This window comes from Amia ocellicauda, chromosome 1 (genome assembly GCF_036373705.1).
Source record: "Amia ocellicauda isolate fAmiCal2 chromosome 1, fAmiCal2.hap1, whole genome shotgun sequence".
NCBI classification, from domain to species: domain Eukaryota; kingdom Metazoa; phylum Chordata; class Actinopteri; order Amiiformes; family Amiidae; genus Amia; species Amia ocellicauda.
In genome coordinates, this window is record NC_089850.1 from 47679582 (window position 1) to 47707068 (window position 27487).

Consider the following 27487-nt stretch of genomic DNA (forward strand, 5'->3'; position numbering starts at 1 on the left):
AATCAGCAGATCCACAGTCAAAGCTCTGCCAGCAGGAACAGGGTTTCTGTGTATAAACAAGGATAATGTTCACCTCCTGTTATAGTCAAACAAAAACACGGTAGTATTACAATTAATCTCAGAGAGGTCCCCAGACTCAAATATTGGATTTATGCCAAACGGTATGGCAATTTATAACACCTAATCATCTGCTGGTAATCTAAAGGTCTTTTATGGTGTAGTTTATGCGGTGCTGTTCTACCTGCGATATTAATATTGATGAAGCATCTCCCCAGCTCATTATAGTTTAAATTAAACATTTAAAGCTATATTATAGATTTAAATTTGCAAAAACTGCAGGACAACACTTCCTATAAAGGAGGCCCTGCTAAGTTGCTATTTGCCTAAATCTTTCACAAGGGGCTTAGTGTCTGAATTACTGTTCAAGATAAAGCACAGAAATCAGTCATTAGGGATAAATACAAATCTAGGATGGACTTGTAGGTCAAGATATTTGGCAGCACAACTCATATCAATGCATCTAAGGGTTATTGTTATAATCCACCAAATATAATGATATTCAATTTATGTCCTCAATGACAAATTCATTTTGTATTTGTTGTTACTGCAGGCAATGAATTCTGAAAAGAAAACAACAAAAATAATCAGTTGCTCTAAATGAGTAAAGTCCTCTTTAGTTGATATATTCAAATACCTATAAAAGTATAATTTAGACTGGCTGTTACCCAGGTGTTCTGCATCACTGATTTACTATGAAGAGAGAAGTGGTATTGGTGTTAAATGAACTACAGCTCAAACCTTCTAATCTATGGCTTTAAGTGAATCTTATGCTATTTAGTAACAGCAAGCCAACTGTTACACAAACTGGAACACTGGGGGCCAAACGGGTAATGAAGGTTGAAGTTAATTTGAAGTCCAGGAAAGCATAATATGGCAAAACACACACACACACACACACACACACACAATGAAGCGGTTCACAGACTGTCTGAGCTTCCCTGGGCTGCTTCTTGTATGACACCACCAGGAAGACGTTCAGTCAAACTGCAAAGAATAACAGGTTGCTTTAAACTAATCATGCTTTAGAGCAGGGGTGCACAACTCATTTTGATTGGTTGGATTCATCTACCCAAGGGTACCTACCCAAAACACAGACCCTGGAAGCTCAAACAGTCTGTCGTTTACCGTGGAGAAGTTCATTCACACTCAACAACTTTTAAGATTACCAAGGGATGACATTTAGGCCAAACCCATAGATGATGTACTTTAAAACCTACCCAAAGGAAAATTTTGACTCACTGAACCAAGTTAAGCTAGTGGCAAAAGTAAAAAGGTAAATGTTTATTTTATTTTCTTACTCTGGAGGGAAAAAACAAAATCTGAAAACAACCACCACCTTTACCTTGACTAGCTGACAGAACAATACTGAGGTGACTATTATCTCTAAAGAACTCATTATTCTTCATGAGTTGACACTCTCATTACTTCCAGGCAAGTAGGCTAAGCCTTGAAAATAAGTTGATAAAGTAGACCTATTAAATAAATCCAAAAAATGTATTATGACAGTGAAACATTAACTAGGCTATAACACAGTAACAATGGTGGGCTTGGGAAACAAGATGGTGAGGAATTTAAAATGCATATGCTGGAAAATTAAATAAAAACAAAGGGGCAACAGTGCACAAATAATGTTGAAACACATAACGTACCAAAACAGAAAATCTAAAGCATTTTAAACATTTTACTGAAAGGGACAAACCGTTCATTCATCAAGCCAAATAACAGGATTATGTAGAGAATTTTCCAGCTTCTGCCAAAGACAAATAGAAATGCCAGAATTTTCAAAAACAACCAGTTGTAATGATGTATGCGATGCCAAGTGTAAGAATATGGGTGCAGTGTTTCATCATCCACAGTGATTAGCAAAGGCAAGCCTGGGCCTGGACCCTCTCTGTCCTGCTGCCACAAATCCCAACATATAATAAGTTCATAATTACATGTTACCTCCACTGTACATTTGCAAGATCAATTAATGCTTATCCTTTTCAGTTGAACATTGTGTGTTGATGTTTCTCAGTATAACACCTCTGATCTTATTATAAGCAGTACATGTTTGCGGGGACTGTAATTCTTTCTCAAAACTTAGATACTTTTAAAGGACAGTTACAAGCCAATCAAATTAAAGGAAGTATTAAATGCAAACATCAAAATAGTTAGCTACAAGCATAGAGGAACATGTACAGATATCACTGCAAAACCATTCTATTTATACTTTCCCACCGGAATTCATTATGTACTCAAATGTTAACAGAGACAAAATGTGTAGTTATGAATAATAAATGCAGTTTAAGCCACACAATATATTTTCTTTGTTTTGTTTTCCCCAATTGATGTTCTTTCTTCCTGTCCCCCTAGTGGCAAAACTCTTCTACATATGGCAACTGGGCCAATTACACTCACCTAAAGGATTATTAGGAACACCATACTAATACTGTGTTTGACCCCCTTTCGCCTTCAGAACTGCCTTAATTCTACGTGGCATTGATTCAACAAGGTGCTGAAAGCATTCTTTAGAAATGTTGGCCCATATTGATAGGATAGCATCTTGCAGTTGATGGAGATTTGTGGGATGCACATCCAGGGCACGAAGCTCCCGTTCCACCACATCCCAAAGATGCTCTATTGGGTTGAGATCTGGTGACTGTGGGGGCCAGTTTAGTACAGTGAACTCATTGTCATGTTCAAGAAACCAATTTGAAATGATTCGACCTTTGTGACATGGTGCATTATCCTGCTGGAAGTAGCCATCAGAGGATGGGTACATGGTGGTCATAAAGGGATGGACATGGTCAGAAACAATGCTCAGGTAGGCCGTGGCATTTAAACGATGCCCAATTGGCACTAAGGGGCCTAAAGTGTGCCAAGAAAACATCCCCCACACCATTACACCACCACCACCAGCCTGCACAGTGCTAACAAGGCATGATGGATCCATGTTCTCATTCTGTTTACGCCAAATTCTGACTCTACCATCTGAATGTCTCAACAGAAATCGAGACCCATCAGACCAGGCAACATTTTTCCAGTCTTCAACTGTCCAATTTTGGTGAGCTTGTGCAAATTGTAGCCTCTTTTTCCTATTTGTAGTGGAGATGAGTGGTACCCGGTGGGGTCTTCTGCTGTTGTAGCCCATCCGCCTCAAGGTTGTACGTGTTGTGGCTTCACAAATGCTTTGCTGCATACCTCGGTTGTAACGAGTGGTTATTTCAGTCAAAGTTGCTCTTCTATCAGCTTGAATCAGTCGGCCCATTCTCCTCTGACCTCTAGCATCAACAAGGCATTTTCGCCCACAGGACTGCCGCATACTGGATGTTTTTCCCTTTTCACACCATTCTTTGTAAACCCTAGAAATGGTTGTGCGTGAAAATCCCAGTAACTGAGCAGATTGTGAAATACTCAGACCGGCCCGTCTGGCACCAACAACCATGCCACGCTCAAAATTGCTTAAATCACCTTTCTTTCCCATTCAGACATTCAGTTTGGAGTTCAGGAGATTGTCTTGACCAGGACCACACCCCTAAATGCATTGAAGCAACTGCCATGTGATTGGTTGGTTAGATAATTGCATTAATGAGAAATTGAACAGGTGTTCCTAATAATCCTTTAGGTGAGTGTACAATGACAATGGTACCGCTGGGAGTGTTACTGGACATGCCGTATGCAAACTTGCAAACCCTCTAGGTTTGTTTGGATGCTGATAGAATGAGAGATTTACCTCGTGGACACTACTGTGAGCAACCTTGGAAAATAATAATTGAAGGGAGAAACCTAAATGCCTACTGAATAGGGATTAAGATGTATTATTTTATTTTCATCTTGGAAGTTTCATCATCACCATCAGCCTATATCTATCCACTGCTGGATGAAGGCCTCTCCCAAGATGATTCCACTCGCTTTGATCTACCGCTACTCTCTTCCGTGTCACGTCTGCAAATTGTATTATTTAATCTTCCCATTTTTTTATGTGGCCATCTTCTAGGTTTTATGTAATCTCTTGGGATCCATTCAAGTTTCATATTTAGTTGTATATCATAGGCAAAGATAAGTAGGTTATCCTTTGGTTCATTAATATAGGGGTTCTGGTGAAGGACAGGCATTGACCGGGGCTGGATTAAATCAAAACTTTGACCCACCCACTAATAGCAAACTAAAAACCTGTATATCATAGCGGTTACATTTCTGATTAGGAGAAAGTGGGATCTAACTAAAAATGAAGCCGCAACTGAGTACAGTTGTGTAGTTTTCTATTAGCGGGTGGGTCAAAGTTTTAATTTAATCCCAGCCTTGGCCCAGGGTTCTTCCCATTGCAGAGTGACTTCCATTGGGTTTAGGGTTGCATTTCTACATGTTTAGCTAAGAATGTTTGATTGATCGCAGCTCCAAACTTTGGTCTTGGCTAGGCCTAAGGTTGTGGCTATTGTAAGGGTTCACAATAGAGTAGGAAGGTATCTTATAGGTGTAATACAATAGTAATTTATACAGCTACCGATATGAATCATCTACTTTTTACTTTACCATACTGACCAAACCTACTCCCCGTCCCTCCCCACTCTCCTATTTTATGCAGGACTGCTTTCATCTCCACACCAATGTACACTATTTCCACACAGTGATGATGTTGACATTGCAACTGACACTGGATGATCTGGGAAGAACCTGCTGCGTCCCTGACATTGCACCTGCTTTCGATGAAAATGATCAACAACTTGTGTCAAGGATGCATCTGTTAGTGTGCTTTAAAACTATGTGTGGATACTTTTGGTAGCACTGCAAGGAAAGGTGGAGGATAGACTCCTCCATAATTACTTCTTAATTTCTTCTCCCTCTGTGACCTGTGCAATCGTGTCCTAATTAGTTGTTGCCAATTATTTTTTTATACCTCAGAATGAAAATGAACACTGAAAAACACATGTGTTTAAGCATTCTGATTGTGTAATTTATCTAAAGGAATAACTAACAAAAAAACAATCATGTAACATAACAATTCTATTTTGTCTCATGTCGTCTTAACTGCAAATTATATATTTCCATTAATGATGCTTTACTAAATTTCAGTGGTTAAAACGGTATGAGACAGGGAACAATTTCACAAAACAAAAGCCGTCAAACAAGGCTAAAGAAAGAGTTCCCAAATCTCCTGTAAGACGCAAATATTGCACCACTTTCAAGTTTATTGTTTTTAAATGTATTACCATAGGCTGCGATTCATAATAATTTAAATAGTATTGTGTAAATCTCTTGATGGATGCCCCAGCAGTAAACCTACATATGCTATTAAAAAACAATCTTTATGGTATTAATAACATCAAATAAAAACTGCTTGAAAAGTCTTCTATTTATTATGTTCTGTTAACTGTTTAAAACAGCGGTAATGTATATGTATATAGTATTTAAAAACAGCTTGTTAGCATCAGGAGTTAAAATTTTGCTCTCTTAAAACAAAGTATTTAATAAGAGCAAGGCCAAATAACAAAAACATTTCTCCATACAACTGAGAACAGAGGAGCCACAAAGCCTTTCAAATTTTTACCCCTTTTTCTTTCTGCAAAAGTTCATGACTACGGGGTTGTCTCTGCTGATCCTTTTCATGCTTTTCACTTTTAATTGGCACTCTGCTATACCATCTTCCTGTCAGAGGATGATTTCTCATCTGCTCTTCATCAGGGTCATTAGCATATCCTCTGGGCTGATGAGGGGCAAAATCATTCTGTAAGTGGTGAGCAGTAGCCATATTTTATCCTACAGCTTTTCTTCTTCTTAAAGGTACAGGGTTTTACTGGTAAACTGGGACAGGATTTGCTATATCATAGCACTGGTCAGACAGGTGGCTATGAATGCTGGGGTGATTCATCACAGGAGGAAAATGCCTCGCACAGTTCCACAATATCTGTCCTTTTAAAATCTATGAAGACAAGGAGCCTGCAAAATTGATTTCAACTCCCCACAGTAAACAGTGGGACTAAAATGAAGCAAGATTCACATGAGATTAGCAAGAAAATCCCATCTCCCTGCATGGCTGCCAGAGCTGCAATAATACAAACACCTTTTACCAGTGTCTGAGAAAAGTTGTCAATACAATATCCAAATTTCACTGAAGCATGCCCTTCATTCTTAAAGTCTTTGTTAAGGGGAAAAAATAGTTTAAAAAAATTATGAAGAATAGTTCAAGAATGTAAAGTTAATCATTGTATGAAATGGCAACTTGTGAAACCTTAAACGTACCAAACTGCTTTTCAATGGATTCTCAATTTGTTTCCCAGCCTATTCCCTGACCAGCACCTTGGGGCTGGAATTTGAGAAGGTGGCCTTCACTCAGACACAAATACAGGAAAAACGCTAAATTAAAGCTCCTTAAGCTAAGAAACAACACACACACAGTTTGTGAACTCATTCCAGTACAGTACATTCTTGCCATTATTAACATTAGCCTATATTTTGAAACAAGATTCACATGGCATCCCAGTTGTGCAGATGGCCAATCAGAGAGACAGACAGCACACACAGATGCTTACCTGCACACTTGTAAGTGTGGTGTACTGGTATGCTTTGATTACCAGGTAATTGGCTTCTATATCTATTAACCCCAGGATCATGTACTTCCACCATCTTCTCTTCAATATTGCCAGTAAATTTTCTTCTCCTGGTCAAGAAACAAAAACAAAAATATTGTTATTTATTCAAAAAACACACACACGCATGTGCACACACAGGAATTACAGTTCTGTTAAGTCTTCTATTAAGGAAAAAGAATAAGCACATGCTATAAAGAAATCATTCAGCCATCTCTGAGAAACCGCAACTGACCATTAGAAGAGAAAATTATTGGTGAACATTTACATTGAGCTTCTTAATGTAAATATTCTTAAAACCAAGAATGTAGAATTCTTTTCTTATGGGAAAAGCCTCACAACCTACCAGCTGTTCAATGTATTTGCTTGAACAGCTTTCAAAATAAACAATGAAAAGAGGAAACTCATCATGAAAATAACACTGCATGACTGAAATCCACTCCTCTCTCCACCCAAAACACAACAACATTCAGACAGTCCCCTGCAGAGCATTATTATTATTATTACTAATTGATTTCTTAGTAGACACCCTTATCCATGGTGACTTCTAATTGTTACAATATACCACATTATTTTTTACAGCTGGGCATTTTACTGGAGCAATCTAGGTAAAGTACCTTGCTCAGGGGTGCAACAGCAGTGTCCCACATTAACCACTACTCCACACTACTGTCTACCTGAATTGTGTTGAGCCGCACCTCTCTTCAAACTGGTATGCTCTCACATAATAAAGTTACAGAACATAACATGAGTAATTCACTTGGAATAATTGTGTGAGCACGCCTTGGAATAATAATTGTCCTGAAATCCATTAATTACAGAAAGAGCTGTATGAAGTGGATTGTGCAGAGTGATAGCAGAGTGCGTCTAGTGTTTGCCACGCTCATTGTCGGCACAGTATCCGATTCCTTACAGCAACTACCAGCAAAACGTCGGCTTCAGTGCAACACACCATAGACTGATGTGTCTAAGTAGGCCTGTGCTTAAGTCTTACATGTAGAATCAATAGTGTTAATGCCTTTTTATGCCTTACTTTTGTTTCTAGTGATACAGTATTTCAGCCATGATTTCCAATCTGAATTTGAGTCTGCTTGACCTATTGTTTTCCCATTTAGTCTCACTACATGCATGTCATTCTTCTTATATATGTCTATTAGTCCATCTGCTTCCATATGTTGGAAGAAAGAAAAGATGGAAAGAAAAGTGTGTTTTAGGTTTTCATGGTTTGCGGTATGTGTCAATTATAATTCACGTTAAAACTGCACTGTAGCAAAGGGCAATCAGGTTTCTGAAGCAGAGGAGTGACTTGGGTCCACATGAAATGACATGTCTGATAGCATTCACCTGGAAACAGACAGTTTAGATCCTAGATTTATGTGTACTTGCTTTGATAATGCAACCCGTAGCCCAGGGAGATTGAGGTAGCGATATAAATTGCCAATAATTTTGCATTGCAGGCAGACCCACTTTACTGAATGGAGAACCATATTTCTAAGACAGAAGAGACATCGTTGGTCAATCTTCTGAGGTTCCAGCACACTTTAGTGGTGACAGACCTTACTGGAGAGAAGGACATGGGGAATCTAGTGCCAAGACCATGCTGCATGCTGCGACTTTATAGCTCTTAGCACTCACTCTACTAACTCTCACACTCCATATGGAACTCCTGCGCGGGAACTGGTCACCCCTATTTATTAGTTTACACCCCGTGACTGGCTCCCCCAATCACGGCGTGCCCCGTGTTCCTGCGCTGGGCCAACCCCTGACCCCCGGAACTAACTAAGCCCAGTTGAATAACCAACAGGAAGTAACATAAACACACCATGAAAGACCCCCCAGGTCCCAGATCGCTAGACTGCCCCCCCTTAGCTCCTCGCTCCCGAGGACAAAGCAAACAAGAGTCCCAATCTGGCGACTGTCCATCTGGGGCTGATCCCCTGCTGATTTTGTACGTTTGCCCACTGACAAAGAAATGATCAGTCTATAATTTTAATGGTAGGTGTATTTTAACAGTGAGAGACAGAATAACAACAAAAGAATCCAGAAAAACGCATTTCAAAAAAGTTATAAATTGATTTGCATGTTAATGAGTGAAATAAGTATTTGATCCCCAATCAATCAGCAAGATTTCTGGCTCCCAGGTGTCTTTTATACAGTTAACGAGCTGAGATTAGGAGCACTCTCTTAAAGGGAGTGCTCCTAATCTCAGCTGGTTACCTGTATAAAAGACACCTGTCCACAGAAGCAATCAATCAATCAGATTCCAAACTCTCCACCATGGCCAAGACCAAAGAGCTGTCCAAGGATGTCAGGGACAAGATTGTAGACCTACACAAGGCTGGAATGGGCTACAAGACCATCGCCAAGCAGCTTGGTGAGAAGGTGACAACAGTTGGTGCGATTATTCGCAAATGGAAGAAACACAAAATAACTGTCAGTCTCCCTCGGTCTGGGGCTCCATGCAAGATCTCACCTCGTGGAGTTTCAATGATCATGAGAACGGTGAGGAATCAACCCAGAACTACACGGGAGGATCTTGTTAATGATCTCAAGGCAGCTGGGACCATAGTCACCAAGAAAACAATTGGTAACGCACTACACCGTGAAGGACTGAAATCCTGCAGCGCCCGCAAGGTCCCCCTGCTCAAGAAAGCACATGTACAGGCCCGTCTGAAGTTTGCCAATGAACATCTGAATGATTCAGAGGAGAACTGGGTGAAAGTGTTGTGGTCAGATGAGACCAAAATCGAGCTCTTTGGCATCAACTCAACTCGCCATGTTTGGAGGAGGAGGAATGACCCCAAGAACACCATCCCCACCGTCAAACATGGAGGTGGAAACATTATGCTTTGGGGGTGTTTTTCTGCTAAGGAGACAGTACAACTGCACCGAATCAAAGGGACGATGGACGGGCCATGTACCGTCAAATCTTGGGTGAGAACCTCCTTCCCTCTGCCAGGGCATTGAAAATGGGTTGTGGATGGGTATTCCAGCATGACAATGACCCGAAACACACAGCCAAGGCAACAAAGGAGTGGCTCAAGAAGACGCACATTAAGGTCCTGGAGTGGCCTAGCCAGTCTCCAGACCTTAATCCCATAGGAAATCTGTGGAGGGAGCTGAAGGTTCGAGTTTCCAAACGTCAGCCTCGAAACCTTAATGACTTGGAGAGGATCTGCAAAGAGGAGTGGGACAAAATACCTCCTGAGATGTGTGCAAACCTGGTGGCCAACTACAAGAAACGTCTGACCTCTGTGATTGCCAACAAGGGTTTTGCCAACAAGGGTTTTGCCACCAAGTACTAAGTCGAAGGGGTCAAATACTTAATTTCCCTCATTAGCATGCAAATCAATTTATAACTTTTTTGAAATGCGTTTTTCTGGATTTGTTTGTTGTTATTCTGTCTCTCACTGTTAAAATACACCTACCATAAAAATTATAGACTGATCATTTCTTTGTCAGTGGGCAAATGTACAAAATCAGCAGGATATCAAATACTTTTTTCCCTCACTGTAGGTAGGGCAATTCTCTCTCCACTGGCCATCCCGAGCCCGCACACCCCTCCACGGCCTCTGATCTCTTCTTTCCCCGGGATCTTGGTGGCCTGCGCGTAGGTCCTCTGCTGCCTCAGACACCGCTGCCGTGCTGGGTCAAATCCTTGGCCTCCTGTCGCTTTGCGCTGGGCCAGACCCCCCGCACAGGAGACCCCCATGTGCCGCTGGAGTGGGTCCCCCTCTCGGACCCACTCTCCCTACTCTTTACGTGAGCCCTCGTACGGGCGACAACCATCTGCCGCTGGAGTGGGCCCCCCTCTCGGACTCCACTCTCCTTACACTCGGGCGGCGCCCTCACACAGGCAACCACCCTCTGCTGCTGGGGTGGTGCTTTTAGGTCGTCCACCACCCATCCGCTCTCCGACTGTGGCCTTCTTTCGGGTATGTCGAGTCAGCCGCTGCAATGCGAATTGCGGCGTCGCAAGCTGCTCCTGGCACTTTGGCACCGCGTCGGCATCTTCCGGCGGAGTCTCATCATCGTAGCTGGATTGCTGGAAGTGCCTCTTCCACTGCTTCTCCACTAGAGTGTCCTCTTCCTTGGCAGGGAGCTGTAGCTGGGCTGCGCAGGCCGACTCTACCTCCTGTGAAGCTCCGGAGGCCGTCTTGTTTTCATCCCCGACAAGATAGTCGCTCTTCCGCTCTGTCTTCCGGCGTCGCGCCACTCTTGTTCGCCGACACCCCCTTCCTCCGCAGGTCTTGGCGGTTCAGCAGAGCCTTCTTCCGGTGGAGCCTCCCTGTCAGCGCCGGGTTGTTTCTGTTGTCTTAGACGCTGCTCTCCCGGTTGAGCTTCCTCAGCATCGGCGGAGATCTGTATCTGGGCCGCACACGCCAGCTCGATCTCCTGTGAAGCTCCGGAGGCCGTCTTGTTTACACTCATGGCAAGATGGCCGCTCTTCCGCTCTCTGTCTTCCGGCGTCGCTTCGGTGATGTCGTCTTGGTCACCGATGTTCTCTTCCTATGCAGGACCCGTCAGCTCTGTGGAGGCCTCCTCCGGCGGAGCTTCGCTGTCGTAGCTCCATCACTGCGGGTTCTCCTGGTGCTGCATACCCTTTTCATCAGCGGGGAGCTGTGGTTGTGCTGTGCCCTCTGGACCTGCATAGCCTCTCATCCGCTGGATCTCTTCACTTTTGGTCAGCTCCTTCAGCTTCTCCTTGTTGCTCCAGCAACTTGCCTCCCGTGGTTGCTGGACACTGCTCGCCGGCGCAGTAGCTGCCTACTTCAGGCACTCTTTACCGCTGGGCCACAGTCCCTGGAATCCAGTCTCTGGGTCTTCACTGCCGGTCCGTGGTCCCTGGAGCCCAGTCTCTGGCTCTTCACCATCGGTCCGCTGGGGCTTGTCGGCTCTGTGGAGGCCTCCTCCGGCGGAGCCTCTTTCATACTGCGCCCGGACTAAACTTGCGGTCAGCCCTGTGCTCGCCGTGGGGAAGGCTAGTCGAGCGCCTTCCCAGAGCTTCTCGAGGAACTCCATATCGGACTGTCCGGGCAACTGGACCATCCTGATGAACCACAGCCTGAACCACCTCAGTTCGTCCTCAGAGCTCTCCCCCCAATCGGGTCTTTTCTGGCACTCTCTCCTTGCTGCGTGTGGTGAATCCATTTCTATTCGAGAAGATGGAGGCGGCGTGGATTCGGATATCCCACTGCTGACACCACTGTAACGAGCACCGCTTTTTCCCGGCTCTTGTCGCGGATCCACCACGCTGTGCAGCAATAACGGAGGAGACGCAGGTTGCTAACCAAAACAAGAACTTTATTAATAACAACAGGCTTTTTGGCTGGAGTGACTTTATAGCTCTTAGCACTCACTCTACTAACTCTCACACTCCCTACGGAACTCCTGCGCGGGAACCAGGCACCCCTATTTATTAGTTTACACCCCGTGACTGTCTCCCCCAATCACGGCACGCCCCGGAACTAACTAAGCCCAGTTGCATAACCAACAGGAAGTAACATAAACACACCCCGAATGACCCCCCCAGTCCCAGATCGCTACAATATGATAAAGAAATTATAGTAGCTTGGAATTATTATTAATATTACTTTATTATCAATGGATAAAAGGTTAATGTTAAGGCACCAACAAATGTTATTACACAAGATGCCATGGGGAAAGAAAATGCAGTGCTCTTTTAGTTACTACACAGGACCACACACCCTAAAACCCCAACGCAGCACACCCACAGACTGGTGAGAATTAAATGTTTAAGTGTTAAAAATGTATTGATAAGAGATAGAACTCAACAATTACTGATACTTGATTTATACACTCATACTAACATACAAGGATACCATACTTGATTGCTGTCCTTTAAAGTTTGTTTTTTTATTATTATTTTGATTTATTTATTAGTGCTCAGTTACAACTTAAAAAGTTCATTAAACATGGTAGGAAAAAAGGACGAAAATCCCTCTTAGCTTCAAAAGGCGGTGAATTAAGATCACTTGGACTGCGGGGAAGGAAGGCAAATGATTCTTAGAAGTAATTGCCTAGAAGTTTTTTTCAGTGACATTCTTAATTGCAGTTCAAGTGAAAGCTCAACAGACAGCTATGACTTGTCCTTTATACCAAACGAAAAGGAGGGGGATCTGAACATTTCCAATGTAATTCATTGAATTGCATGCAGTCATTCAATTTGCCTCACACATAATCTTGTCATATATTCAGGTCACCAGGCTTAATCTCATAGGTTTTATTCATTGACATTAAGTAACATGCAGTTAACCATGACTAATAGTAAAGCAGTATCTCAATGCAAAGCATAACACATCCAATTCATACAGAATAAATTCTACTTTCTGATTTTCAACTTCTGGAAAGATACCTATAATAATTTCTTATTTCCTAAGGATGAGGCCATATCCACCTGCCAGAAATAACCACTGAATTGACTCAATTACAATGAAACAGCAGTGGCCTACAGGATATATTTGTACTCTGGCATTGCTTCTCAAAATATTATAGTGAATCGAGTGCTGACTGTGCATTATATTGTTTCTGATTGTTCAAGATCTGCTGCTTAATTAATGGAACTTAATGGAAAATAATTAAGTTATGATGTAAAGGCTGTAGATTTAAAAAGAATAAACAATTCTTCTCCATCTCATCTGCGCTTAAAAGTAATAATGCCGTCAAGCACACAATATGTGATGCGTTTTTTTCTGAAACTGATCAATACTTGCCTGCGACTCTAAAGATACCTATAGAGTTTAAAAGGCAAGTATTGGCATAACATGTCTGAACTGAATTCATGCTTTATACTTGCAAAGAAGAATATTTTTTTTTGGTAACTGAAATAATATCAATAAGCATTGCTTGATAATATTTAATGAATGTTATAATATATATATATATATATATATATATATATATATATATATATATATATATATATATATATATATATATATATATATATATATAAACACAGAAAATTTAAATTTTCTGAATAAATTGTGTGTGCAATACAATTTCCAGAAAAACAAATCTCTAATTAACTAATATATTAATGTACTAATATAATATAATAATATAATTAATTTAACATACATGTTTAAGCTTTTTTGTATTGTTTAATTTATCTTTTTCAGATAATCAGATGACCATGATCAGGGATCATTTGGTATCAGATGGATGAAAGGAAAGGCCCAGCAGGTTGTGTGTCTGGCATAAAAGCCTGTTTCGGGAAAATTACAGTCTGCAGCTTTGAACCCCAAGGTTGTCAGTTCAGTCCACGTTTTGACAGGAAAATGAGTCTTCAGTGTCAGAGATACTCATCCCCACCACTCGCTGCTCCATCTTTGTGTTGCTTAGCAACTTTCATGTGCACTAAAAAAGTAAATAATAAAACTCCTTTATTAGCCCTCTGCATTGATATTAAGATTTAAATTAAGAATGCATTTCATCAAGAGACTATCTATCGATTACATTATTTACTTATGTGAAAAAGAGGAACATTCAACTTTAATTAAAAAATATAATCTAATTGTATAAATTGTTGATAGATTCCTACTCTACAATACATTTAAAAACTGAAAATGAATGTAATTGTGTTAAGACTACACCTACCACAAAGATGCCACTGTATTGATGCATTATTTTATATTGCATGTGAGTTTTATATAGATTAATAAACAGTGACTTGATAATAATAATTAATAATTCAGTTTTGATACTTTAACTTCAATGACTATGTCTTGTTTGTCTTAGATCATATATCATCAGTAGTTTTAGATGGTGAGCCTCTGAAAAATATCAGTATAAGCAAGAAAAGCACATGAATTCTCCCATCAGAGAATCGCCGAAAGCTGCAATGTGACTGTTGTCGGTTTCCTTGTATTGTTATTTAACAAGTCTCTAACAGTACATACCAATTCTGTCATCATTAAAAAAAATTATGTGTTGTTCCCTGTAGCAGTGGCTCGGGATTCAGGATGTCCAATTAATTATGATACTTTACATTCCTTGTTACATCGATTTGCTGGTACCAATGTTTTGGGGGAGGGGAGTATTTCTAAATCATTTTAAAACCAAAGAAAATAAAACCTCAATGCATTATGGATAGCCATTTCAGCCTGAATTTATAGAATAGAGAACTCAAACAGAATGATTTAGATCTACCCAGGCCCCCCGTCAGCGGGGGTCAAAGGGTACAGATGACCCCGGGCCCAAGGCCCAGTGGGGCCCATGCAAAGGTCTATGGTTGACCCTTAAATGGGATCAAGTACAACAAATTTACTTACTGACTTATATCACTGAAAATAGAATGTATATGTATTTACATGATAAATAAATGTATTGCTATCATTAAAACACATTTCAACTTGTCATCTGATACCCCATCCCCCCGCTGTTATTGTGAAAATGGTGCGGTCGAAACACTTGTCCACTCAGATGCACATCGTGTGTGTTCTGCACATTGTACAGCTCATGTGAGCGGGAACTGACTAGCGAGTCAAAATGCCTCAAAAATCAGGGGCTCAAAAAAGAAAAGCCAGGGCACAGAGAGGAAAAGTAAATTAAAGAAGCAGAGAGGCAACGGCCAAATTTCTTGCCAACCATGAAGCACCAGGTATGACAGGCGAAGCTGAACGTGGCGAAAGTGAGGAGCTGGTAGACTAGCAAATAAAACTTCAGCTCACTAGCTTAACCTTTAAGTAACGTTAGCATGTTCACTTAACTAGATAAGAAAAAAAACACTGCTTCACTGCCCTTATAAGTAGGGATGGGTACCAAAACCCGGTATTAAACGGGCTACGGTGCTAAATTATTGAAGACCATAGTTACGGTTCTTTTTAACATTTCGGTGTAATTGATAATCACACAGCTGCAGCCTCTCCTCTGCTCTGTGTCGGGGCTGAGCTCCACACACACTAGGGCGACCAGAGCCCAACAAACCAAATGTGGGACAAAGAGTATGTTAGTGTGGGACAATGTGGGACACGTTACCAATGCTGAGAAGTAGTCTAAAATTTTGATATGATGTCTATCGAACTTAAAAAAATAAACATCGCAATTTTCCCAGCACTACGTAGGCAGCAAAGACGGTGACAGGTCCACCTGCACTTGACAAATACAGCCCTGTGATGACAGCCTTCCCTGCTTTCTTCACAGCCATTGGATACCATTATTGTATTGCCATTTTAGATTTGTTTCCAGTGAGATATTATTTAGTTTATTTAGGGTAATTGTGCTGCTCTAAACATTACTGTTGCTGCTCTAGAAACAACATTCTTTTAAAAAATAATATATATTTTTTTTAAAGCAATTTGTAAGTAATTGCTAAAAAAACTAAGCAATAAGGAGTATCGATAAGAGTAATAGTATTGATAAAATCCTAACATTACCCATCAATTATAATTGCAATTATATTGCAACCTGCTGGTATTACTAAAGATTGCAATTAGTGAATTGTTAGGCCTAAAGTCTGCAAGAAAATAAATCAGACTCTTCCTATGATATCACCGCATAGTCAAAGTCTGTCACACCCCCCCACCCCCCATGGATAAGGGGGCCGAATTTGGAAAATGTTGTCCCCCTGTCCATAAATCCTGATGGTGGCCCTGGATCTACCCCATTACACTAGTGAAAACTTCCAATGCTTAAAACATCTGTTGGCCCAGAAGTGTCAGAGGAAACACTTAAACAAAATATCAAACCATAAAATGTCCTAGTGCTATGAAGCTGTTTACACATGGGCCAAAACGATATGAATATTACATTATTATAATAAATAAGGGTCATGTGATAACATCAGATCTGCTTTTTTGTAAATGTTCAGGAAATATGCTTCTCAAGCCTGTACACTGACTTCCAACAGTAAACTAGTGGTCTACATTTCAGAGATCCTGAGGAAGTGTAGTTTGGAGGTTGTGTGGCTTTTTATTATTACTTTTGTTTTATTTTAGCTGGAAAGGCTGACTGTAGTAGACTAGGAAGCATCACATTACCTGCCTAGTTTGACTTAAAAAGACTGGCATGGCAAATAGACAGCTAGACTTGGCTGGGTAAATGCCTGTATGCTTGTTGGCTCCAAAAAGGCATGAGGATTGCCCAAAGACCCGCTTCGTAAAGTGCCGTCTTAGGTGACACAGAAGAAACATGTATGTGACAGGAATGGGGAGAAAGAGGATGTAGAAAAGATTATCTTATGTATGATGATGCATGTGGTACTGTACAGACGGACACAGTGAGACCGTTACTGAGCACACGCTAAAGGGACATCAGTGGGAGAGAAGCTAATATCCAGGTGTGAAGGAAAACAATCCCCAAAAATGTCAGACATTACAGCCAGTCAGCCAATGCTAATTAAGACTTATCCCAGACTCTCATCATCCATGGACACCCAGCTTTGCAAGTTAGTGAACATTGTACTGTACGGTCGTATTGTTTTGTGTGTAAAAGCAGTGATTTTGATTTTAGTAAAATTAAAATCTAAATGTTTATACATTAAGAATAAGGGCTAGACCAAATGAAAATGTTGATGTACCTGCAAATCAGAAAGCACACATCTGCATCATAATGCGTTTAATTATTCATTTTTTTAACAGGAAGGCCAACGTTCTGATTTGGTCCAAGCCTTAAATCATACATTTGCAATAATGCCGATCAATTTAGAATAATGATTTAGTTAATTTCAAATAAATAAAATATTTCGAAGAGAGGATAGGTCTTTACAAATACTCGGCGACATTCCTAGATGGTTTTATTTATTTTGGCAGTGCATTTCAAGGTTAAAACTATTAATACAATGAAATTACTTTCACATTCTACAGAGATCTAATACCTGTCAGACTTGATTGATTCACTTTCATTGCTGACAACACTGCAGCCCTTCAAACATTTTGAGTTCTGAAATGCCCCCTTCCAGACTAAAATCAATACGAGTAAACAACCACTTTGAAGAAAATCGTTTATTTTCCTCTAAAGTAAATATAATGCCAATAAAATTGCTCTCCCTTTTGTTCAAGTAATAATTCAATGATGTGTCTGAAATTGAAAGTCGTATCTCTTCAAAAGCTACAGGATCAACACTGCCTTCATACACCACCTACAGTAACTCAATATCTAAGCTTTACATAGTTTAAATAGGTAAAGTGTTCACATACAGGCTATGTTGTGCATGTAAATTACAGTTTGGCACCCTGATTTTTACTCCGTATGGTACAACTCATTTGCACTTCAATAAACTGTAATTCACAATAATGGAATAGATTTTAATTGCAAAAAGAATGATCTGAACTGCGGACACAAAAAAAAACAACTAATAAAACAAAGCAGAAGGGTTATCAAGAACACTTAATATAGGAAGTAAAATAAAATAAACAGAAACAAAATGGTAGTATTTTAAGCAAACAGTGCTGAAGTCCATGTGTGATGTGATTGAATATGCCTTAGGAATACCACCATCACACCTTGGCAGAAAACTGCCTACTATTTCACACCTTTATTAGTATAAATGGAAATATTTCCACACATCAGCCAATCACTTCATATGTTCCTCTTTGAAAGGAGCTCTGTGCCACTGATTTATCATTTTCCATTTCTTTGTTCTCTTCAGCAACTACTTTTAATCTGAATACAGACTCATTCTACAACCTTGTACAAAAACCAGCAACACCAACCCATCAGCATTTTACAAATGCAAACGGAGGCTATTCATAATATCAGGGGGAAAAAGGGGCATTTACAATTTACATTTTAAGCTACACTTAATCAAAGAAATATGGGCATAAACAGGACTAGGCGATGAGAGGTAATAAAATATTGAACTGTTAAGACTTTTGGCACTCTCCATTTTAAAAAGCTGCTTAACTGAATAGCTAGCTAGGTCCCATCTGGACTGCATCATTTTTTTTTTTTTTAATCGCTCACTTAAAAAAAAAAAAAAAATCAATCAACATATAAATAAATTAACACTTCATGTAATGTTTGGAAACATCGTACAGCATCCGCAAACTCATCAGACATGTAAATCTTTTACAAACAGTTCTCAAAACAAGTTGCTGCGGTCCAGGTTTTACCAATTGAAAAAATCTGGTATGGTGTTAAGTCCATACAGTATGAAAAGTAATCAACCATCAAGATAAACTCCCAGCGTAATGAATACCTTGAATATAATGATGATATTAAATCACCACGTACAAAGCTCTTACTGAGACAGGCATTGCCTTTTTATTTTGCAAGACCAGCTCTGGCAATGCCCAGCTTGTTGCAGGGCCCACTTCCAGTTGACCTCAATTTAGTTCAGCTGCGATCTAACACAAAGCTGACCAGAGCGAGACGATCAGGACTTTCAGTAAGTGTTAGTCAATGGACCTGTTCCCATTTTGCTTTGCATCAAAAGAACATTGCCCAGGTGTAACAGTTACACCTTATCAAATATAAACACTTATTTTTAGTTGCCTTAAAGCACAGCCAGATCACAGGTATGCATTTCTAAGTTATTTTTCAATTGGTTCTCAAATGCATTTGGAAGCAATTAATCATTCCTCCATTGCTTTGCCTGATGAACCTGGAACCATATGATATAATCCCTCCCCCCTCCCCCACCATACAAAAACACATCATCCCCTTCTACTGTGTAGAATAAAGATCTGACAACTGAGGCAACGACTTCAAAACATACTCACTTCCCACATTTATTAGCTCGCTTTGAGACAAATGAGTCAGCTTGTCTGTTCACACAGGGGGCTGATATTTTAGAAAACAATGGATTTGTCTCATTAAAAAAATATAGGTCAGCAATCAACTAGTTGTAGCGGTTAATTATAATCCAGACACAGTTGGGGAAAAAGAACAGTGGATTAAGAAGTTTGTAGTGGATTTAGAAATAAAACTCTCTCTCTCTCTCTCTCTCTCTCTCTCTCTCTCTCTCTCTCTCTCTCTCTCTCTCTCTCTCTCTCTCTCTCTCTCTCTCTCTCTCTCTCTCTCTCTCTCTCTCTCTCTCTCTCTCTCTCTCTCTCTCTCTCTCTCTCTCTCCGATCACATTTTCATATATCAAGTCGTGATAGGGTAGTTTAAAATGGAAGCCGCTTCTGCTTTTCTGTGCATGTTTCTATGTGTTGAATGCATTATCAGTGTTATTTGTGACTAACTATACTAGGTGGAAGGGAATCCCTGCATACAAGTCAGAAGAAAATTAACCTCAGCCCTGGGTTAAACAAAGCCATGTAGCCATATTGAAAAGTGTAACACCTCATTACTGAGAGAGCAAGACCAGTTGTGCTGGAAATGTGTGAGCAGGCATAAATTGCACTGTTTAGTGAAGAAATATGTGCACAATAAACCATTGATTTAAATAGATTGTATATACATAGTGTTTATGGTGAAGAGTGCATGATCTTGACAATTCGCCAGCCTGATTTACCATGTACTTAAGGAGCATCACAGTTTCCCCACTCAGAGCACAAACCTTCTGCGGGGGAGCACTGTGCTATACTTCACTGCACCTCTCTGGCTCTCAGCAACTGCATAATGCCATTTCCTTTTATTTACCCTCACAAATAACATTCATCTTCCGTATTCTGTGACAAGATAATGGAACTGATAGCATGCTGTCTTCGCTGCAGAGGTGACATTGACAGGGATTGACTATATTCAGATGCATGTCATTATTTTGTCAGGCTCCATAGGTAGGGAGATATTTGGATTAATTGACAGTATTTTTGTTTTGATTACCGAGAAGGCCAGTTCATTAATATTTCAAAGGAATAAACGGGCTCATCTGCACGATAAACAGCAGGCAGTGTAGCTTGTTTCAAAAAGGAAAGATGTACTATTTTCAGAGTGTGCAGTACAGCTATTACTGCTACTAATAAAACAGAATTGGCAAACATATTGGACACTGAGCATCTTCTAATTTCAGTGAGGCGAGTCCAGATAACCATTATTTTGTCTAGATGAAACAATTACTGAGGCTCTGCTGTGATGGTGTTTCAAGGCCCAGCCCAGACGGCACATTCCAATACAGGTTCCCATAAAACCAGTCGGATGACAACAGAAGTACACAAAGAACCACTGAATATTAGTACTCTTAACATAATACTGCTGGTGAAAAGTCAAAATGAGGTTTGGAAATTAATGGCAGACCTTCAAACCACGCCGCTAAATATTTTAATAATTTCTTATTTGTTTGTGTAAATCAGATCTAAGGTTCCAGCAGTTCGAGCAGCATACATCTGCCTGTTATTGAACCACACTATGTGAACACACTCTCCAGGACTAGCCTGGGTGAGTCTCCAGCAGCTCGCCATCCCACCAATCCATTTACAGAGTGACACAGTGCCAGGACTCTGTCCACCTGGCACCGAAGTCTATTCTTTTTAACAGGCTAGGCGTCCCATTAAAGTAACGTTTACAAGACCAGAGAGGCTCTTCCCTCTCTGTGAGAGGGTAACGAGGACAAGAAAAATAATTCAGTCCTCTGAACGGCAAGCTTCTCTGAGTATCGCATCTTCACATAGTTTGCAACTCTCCTGGGTCTCTGGACACATTGTAAGAATTTACAAGCCAAGCTTATGAAATGCCATTTATATTTAAAGCTCTGTTCCTCTGTACAAAAAACACATTATTCAGTATTAGAGCCCGACCGATATAGGTTTTTTGGGTCCTTTACCAATTCCGATAATTGGGAAACTAAATTTCCAGATTACTGATATATTTGCCGATATTGACTTTTTTTGTTAGCATGTAAAACAGACATTTTCTAACATGTATCCCACAAATCTCTACCTATCAGAGAGAAATTGTGTCAAATAAAAAGTCAGGATTTTTACATAATAAACTTAACATTAATTTCCATAATAAATAACAACCACAAATCAAACATTGTAAAAATAAATTAGAATAAGGTAAAATAAAGGAAAAATATTAAAATATGCATGATCTAAACAATAGAACAAAGACCAAGGTATATGACCAATTTTACACACCAAGAGAAAAATGTGCATGTTCTATACATTAGAGCAAATAATAAGATAGTGTTAAGTGCTGGTTTGGCTTATATTAGCATTTTACAGATGTCAGGTTCTCTCAGGTTCACATGTCCTGCTCAGTGCTCAACACTGCCGATACAACAAGGGCAGGTTATAAGCGCAGGCAGCACAGCACAGCTGCATTTGTTTTTAATTTTTTTTTTTTAAATGCCCTCAAAAGTAACTTATGTAATATATTAAACATTTAAATATGAATCACAGCCTCATCACGATGATGAGGATTTGAAATAGTTTTATAAATATAATGTATAGTTCCAGTTTTATCCAACAGTCTGAGAGATGCGTTTTTCATGCATTTTCTTTAGATGTTTTAGTGTGATCTGAGCTTGCTTGTAATTTGGTGACAGTTTTTGTTTGCTGATATCCAGTCAACATCTTCAGCGAACATTTACTGTTATTCTTTATTTTAATTGCTATTGTGAATTTTGACAAGTGATTGAATTCACTTTTCTGTAAAAACGTGCCTCTATGCCATAGTATACGGTACTCTTCAGTCATGACGAAAATAAACAATACATCAAAACCATGGATACTCAAATGTAGCACAGCTTGCAAAAATACTTTCTATTGGTTATGAGGGTTTTAGTAAAACACATGTTTATTGGTTTATGAGGTCTGTGTTTCTCAATGGGAGTATATTTGTTTCACCGCTGCGCATGAGAAACACTGTGGAGATAGAAGCTTCCTGCAAAAACTATGATAAAAAATAATGGTAAATAATTATAATAACGACTGTAAAACCAAATAAACATGAATTTATTTATTGTCTGAGGTCTGCCGAAGGATTTTATTGTAATTTGAAAAAAATATTTAGCCAATAGTTTGAGAAAATATATCGTTGCATTATTGGTGGAATATGTGCCAATACAGATATTTCTGTAAAAGGCCAATATCGGTCCGATAATATCGGTGTTCCCATATATCTGTCGGGCCCTATTCAGTATATCACAATACATTTTATTCTAAACCGCATTCACAATTCACAATTGTTATTTCTGGTACTAAGTAGAATATGAATGATATTTTATAGTGACAGACCATAAAATGTACTTTTACAATTTCAGCTACAGGTGATAAAACATTTCAGCTAAATCTTATTAATTAATGTATTTATTTATTTTGTATTAACTTATTTTCAATTGGCAAGCAATTTTAGACTTGTTAACTTCATTAATATTTAAACAGTTGTGATACATCTCTTTTTAAATAGCATTCCTACATTATTATGAGCAATAGTACAATCAGACTGGCAGTTCATCTTTAATTTAATATACTTAATAAATACAATGTCATACCATTACCAATCACTCTGCTTGGAATAAATGTATTTAAATCTTTCAGCCAAATGATTTCAGTGAAATTTGAAAAAGGCAGATTGTGTGATGTGAATGGTCAATTGATACATTTTTACAATCACGTTTAGATACTGAAAGTTATGATTTAATCTGTCCATGAGTTCCTTCCATGTCCTTTCTAGAGAGACAGTGTAAGTGTGAAATTTATTGAGTGCGTTTCCCTACAGCAGGGCCTTTACGCGTAGCCTGCAGGTGTTTTTGCCAATCTGCACCTCTCATAGTCGGCAGTCAGGTTCATACCTTGTCTCACTGCTAATGTGGTGGTGTAGACCAGGAACAGAAGGATGTAGTTAAGAAAACTTTGAAAGACAGGAGTGTTGGCTTGGAAATCATCTGCCAAGTACTTGCTCGTCAGCCCAATGCCGCAAATCAGTAGTGACAGCACCTGGCCCAGCGCCAGGGACAGCAGCAGCTCCCTGTGAACAAGACAAGCAATAGAATTGCCATTACAGTACAGACAATGACCAGCAACAAATCATTGTAGTCGTGGAACAAAGGAAAAACTGCTGCCTGGCTGAGAGGCTCCCTCTTTCCCACTTCCATATCCCAGATCTGTCCACGGGCAAAGGACTCCAGGCACCTTGAAAATCCCCAGTTTCTACATAAAATGTCTTATATTAAACAACATTAAATAGCAAATCATGTATTATATAATAAAAAATAAAAAGCTTGTTTGAGAGGGTACACAACGAGGTATATTTAATCAAAGTTATGAGTTGTGTTTCATGTACTTTTGAGATGAGGATTTCCCTACTGCTGACACAAGAGGATGTCAAGGACACCACAGAACCACATGACTCACTCACAATATTGTGAACATCATGAACGTGCCAAATTCTCGACAATTGCAAAACACAGTTTAAAGGCACATTACTCTAAAAGTTCAACACCATGGTAGGAGCAGTCAGCATTGTCATCAGCAAACTGTGGACCAGGCTACAGCATCCCAGAGTCCAGCTATAAGTCACTATTAGTAGAAAACTCTGCGTCTGAACACAGGAGACGGTAATCGGACATTATTAAGTAGTAGAGCAGCTCATAAAAACAGAAGGAAAGAAAGACAGATACAGTTACACCAATGCAAGTGAGCATAAGTGTATATATATGTCCTGAACAGTTGAAAATATGTCCTGAAATCCTGCAGCCCTGGGGTTAATAAAAATTGACGCAAACTATTACTTCTAATCGCTGGTCACACATACTCAGATTTTTGTTTATGGTGCAAAGATCAAAGCCATCAGAATTATTACAGTACATTCCCAGTCGATTGGTAGAAGTGTGAATTTGAAAAGCTGATAAACAGCTGAAGGATAGCCTGTCATTCAGCCCCAATGAAGTCTGTGGGAAATGCTTTCCTTGAGGGAGCCGCCTGCATACAAATCACAGCACTGCGAGGGGCTCACTGCCCTTTCACACAGCTAGTGAACAAACGTCCAAATCCAGGAAACCGATAGAGTGAAAATATTCATCTGTAAACACTACATCCATTGGCTTTCACAAATTGCCCATATTTGACTAATTCTATTTTGTCACAATTGTTTAAATCACAAGAAAATATTTGTAATGTAGAAACAAACTGTATTTACCTGTATCCGATAGGTGCATTTAAACAATTTGAATTAAAACATTTATATATACAAGACCACAGGAACAACAATAAACATTACTAAATAAATACTGATATAAATTTGACTAACTGCAAATTTCTGCTGCCAATAATTCCAGCATGAACAATGTTGAATCCATAGCCAGTATCTATAACATTGTGATAGTAAGAGACATTGGCATGTTAAAAGCACAGAACAGCATAAGAAGATGGTTACATTTCTTATCACAGATAAAAGGACTGGTGGCGTTCTTGTTTTTCTGCAATTCCTTAAACATCCTAATGGCAAACTAGGGTGCAGTCTCACATTAATCGAACTGTCATTGTCTTAGAAACTCTTCGGGAGCCCTGAATCCTAGAAGAGATGGGTAACGCTATGACAGGAACATTATTGTGATAGAACCGTAGAGAGGTGCTGTAACAGAGCTCAAATGCCTTTCATTGCCGTCGTCTGTTGAAGCAGGGGTATTTTTTTTTCTCCAAGACACCTTCAATTACAGTCCTACACTGTGGATATCACTGTGTCTAAAGCAGAAAGCAATGAGTGTAATTAGCGTAACCATATTACATTCTACACCAATAAAGTGCTTATAACAATCACTGTAGCATAACAATTGTTACCTAGGCTCCAATTAAATACTAACCCTTTACAACCATAAAATTAGACCCAGATAACTCTTGTATACATATATCTCATGCATCAGTTTGGCACAAAATGGGTCAAGAAATATTTATTAGAAGAGAAGTAAAGCATATTTGTAGACTCCAGGGGATGGTGTGAAAACATATTTTTTCATGATATCCAATTACTCTGAAACAGCGTTTCATCCCAGCACACTGGAATGAGACCGGTCCACTGTAACAAAAAAATAAGTTGTGGGCGAGTGAGTTGGAACGCTAGGAAAAGACCATCATGAATAAACTACACAACACTGCGCAACTGAAACTATACACAGTGTAGTTTTGAAATATTTCCTCCCAGGCTACTGTTGTTTGAAGAATAATCTATGCCTGTAACCCTGAATTGTCCTATCTGGGCCTCGTTGTTAGTTCTTTCAGCTCACTTAAAACAGAAAAACTAAAACTAAAAAAACTTGTGTTAGATGCAAGTTCAATATGAAATGTAATGTACTGTATTGTCCCAGAAAGCGGTTCCTTTCACTGCAATAAAAATCCCATCATATATAAAGTGAAGGTCACCAGGGCTTACACTGGGATGCCTTCTGGCACTTTCACTCTCGTAATGTTATTCCCTCTCACCCTTTACTTAGACTCTGCTGTAAGTCTACAAAATGTATGTGTGCACACAGATATTCATAATCTCATTTCACCAAACACTGATGGAAAGGTGAAAATTTGCATTTAGATAGAAACAATTTAAATAAACAATTTTCTTTCCTCTAAAGCAATTATATTTAAGCCAGAATGTATATTATAAACTATTAGGTAGACTCTGGCATCATGGTTCCTGCATATGGACTTAGTTTTGTTTATTTTATTTATTTATTTATTCAAATTAACATCTACTGCTCCTGCTTAAACTGCTTTGTACTGCTTAAACATCCCACTATAGGAGGGCAGTGGTGGGCTTTCTCCATTTATTAATGTGCAGAGGTTTGAGAACTACAGGTGGACTCCATTTTGTTTTTTACGAACAATCAATATTCATTTGTGAAGAAGGAAACCATTTATGCCTTAGTCTGAGAAAAGAAAACTAAGATGATCCTGATCGGCAAAGTATTTTCAAGTATTAGAGGATAGGCCTTAATTACAATATTAAATTATTATTGTGAATTGAATTGACTGTTTTTCACTAAACCCTAAACAGGTTTGAATTGTGAAGCTTTCATGGGTACAAGCCTCCGTCCAGTTGAGCAGTATCCAGATGAAATCAAGGCCCTGGAAGAAGACTCTGCCGCAGAGTGAAGAATGCATGGTATGCATCTATCACTGAAGCACATGGCCTGCAGGGAAAAGAAAGCTATCATCTGGTGCAATAAACATAAGAGACCTGGGAACGGATTAGTCTCTCTTTAAAAGGACTGGAAGTGTGAGTTCAGACATGATGGAATTGATTACTAAAGTGATTAGTCTCCTGGGCAAAGCTCCACTTTGGCAAGTAGGAGATATTAATTATTAGTGTCAGGGGATGGGCTGGAGGTGTGACTTTTAAAGGACATTGAGATACAGGATAGGGGACAGCATGAGACCTTGATGATGGAGTTGTATTTGCTTATTCTCTGGGGATGTTTGATTTTGTTTTGTTTGTTTTGTGGACAGTTCAGTCAGTCTACTGAAGGGATTTTCCCCGCAGAATAAAACCAGTACAAAATGCAACAATCTGAAAAATAGCAGAAGGCACAAGTTTTGCTTAACAGGATTGGATTGAGATCTGGGGAATTTGGTGGCCAAGTCAACACCTTGTACTTGTGATTCATCAGACCAGGCCACCTTCCTCCATTGCTCCGTGGTCCAGTTCTGATACTCACGTGCCCATTGTAGGCGCTTTCGGCAGTGGACAGGGGTCAGCATGGGCACCCTGACTGGTCTGCAGCTACGCAGCCCCATACGCAACAAACTGCGATGCACTGTGTGTTCTGACACCTTTCTATCAGAACCAACATTAACTTTTTCAGCAATTTGAGCTACAGTAGCTCGTCTGTTGGATCGGACCACATGGGCCAGCCTTTATTCCCCATGTGCATCTATATACACTCACCTAAAGGATTATTAGGAACACCTGTTCAATTTCTCATTAATGCAATTATCTAATCAACCAATCACATGGCAGTTGCTTCAATGCATTTAGGGGTGTGGTCCTGGTCAAGACAATCTCCTGAACTCCAAACT

At 39.7% G+C, this 27487-nt stretch overlaps 1 protein-coding gene across 1 annotated transcript in view; it reads right to left on the reverse strand.

The window, feature by feature from the left end:
- Positions 1-27487, reverse strand: part of slc35f1 (solute carrier family 35 member F1) — a 98789-nt gene that overhangs the window by 33532 nt on the left and 37770 nt on the right. The window contains exons 2-3 of the mRNA XM_066707669.1: positions 23272-23447; positions 6573-6700 (exon numbers count right to left, since the gene is read on the reverse strand). Coding sequence (XP_066563766.1) covers positions 6573-6700; positions 23272-23447 — 304 coding nt within the window. The remainder of the gene's footprint in view (positions 1-6572; positions 6701-23271; positions 23448-27487) is intronic.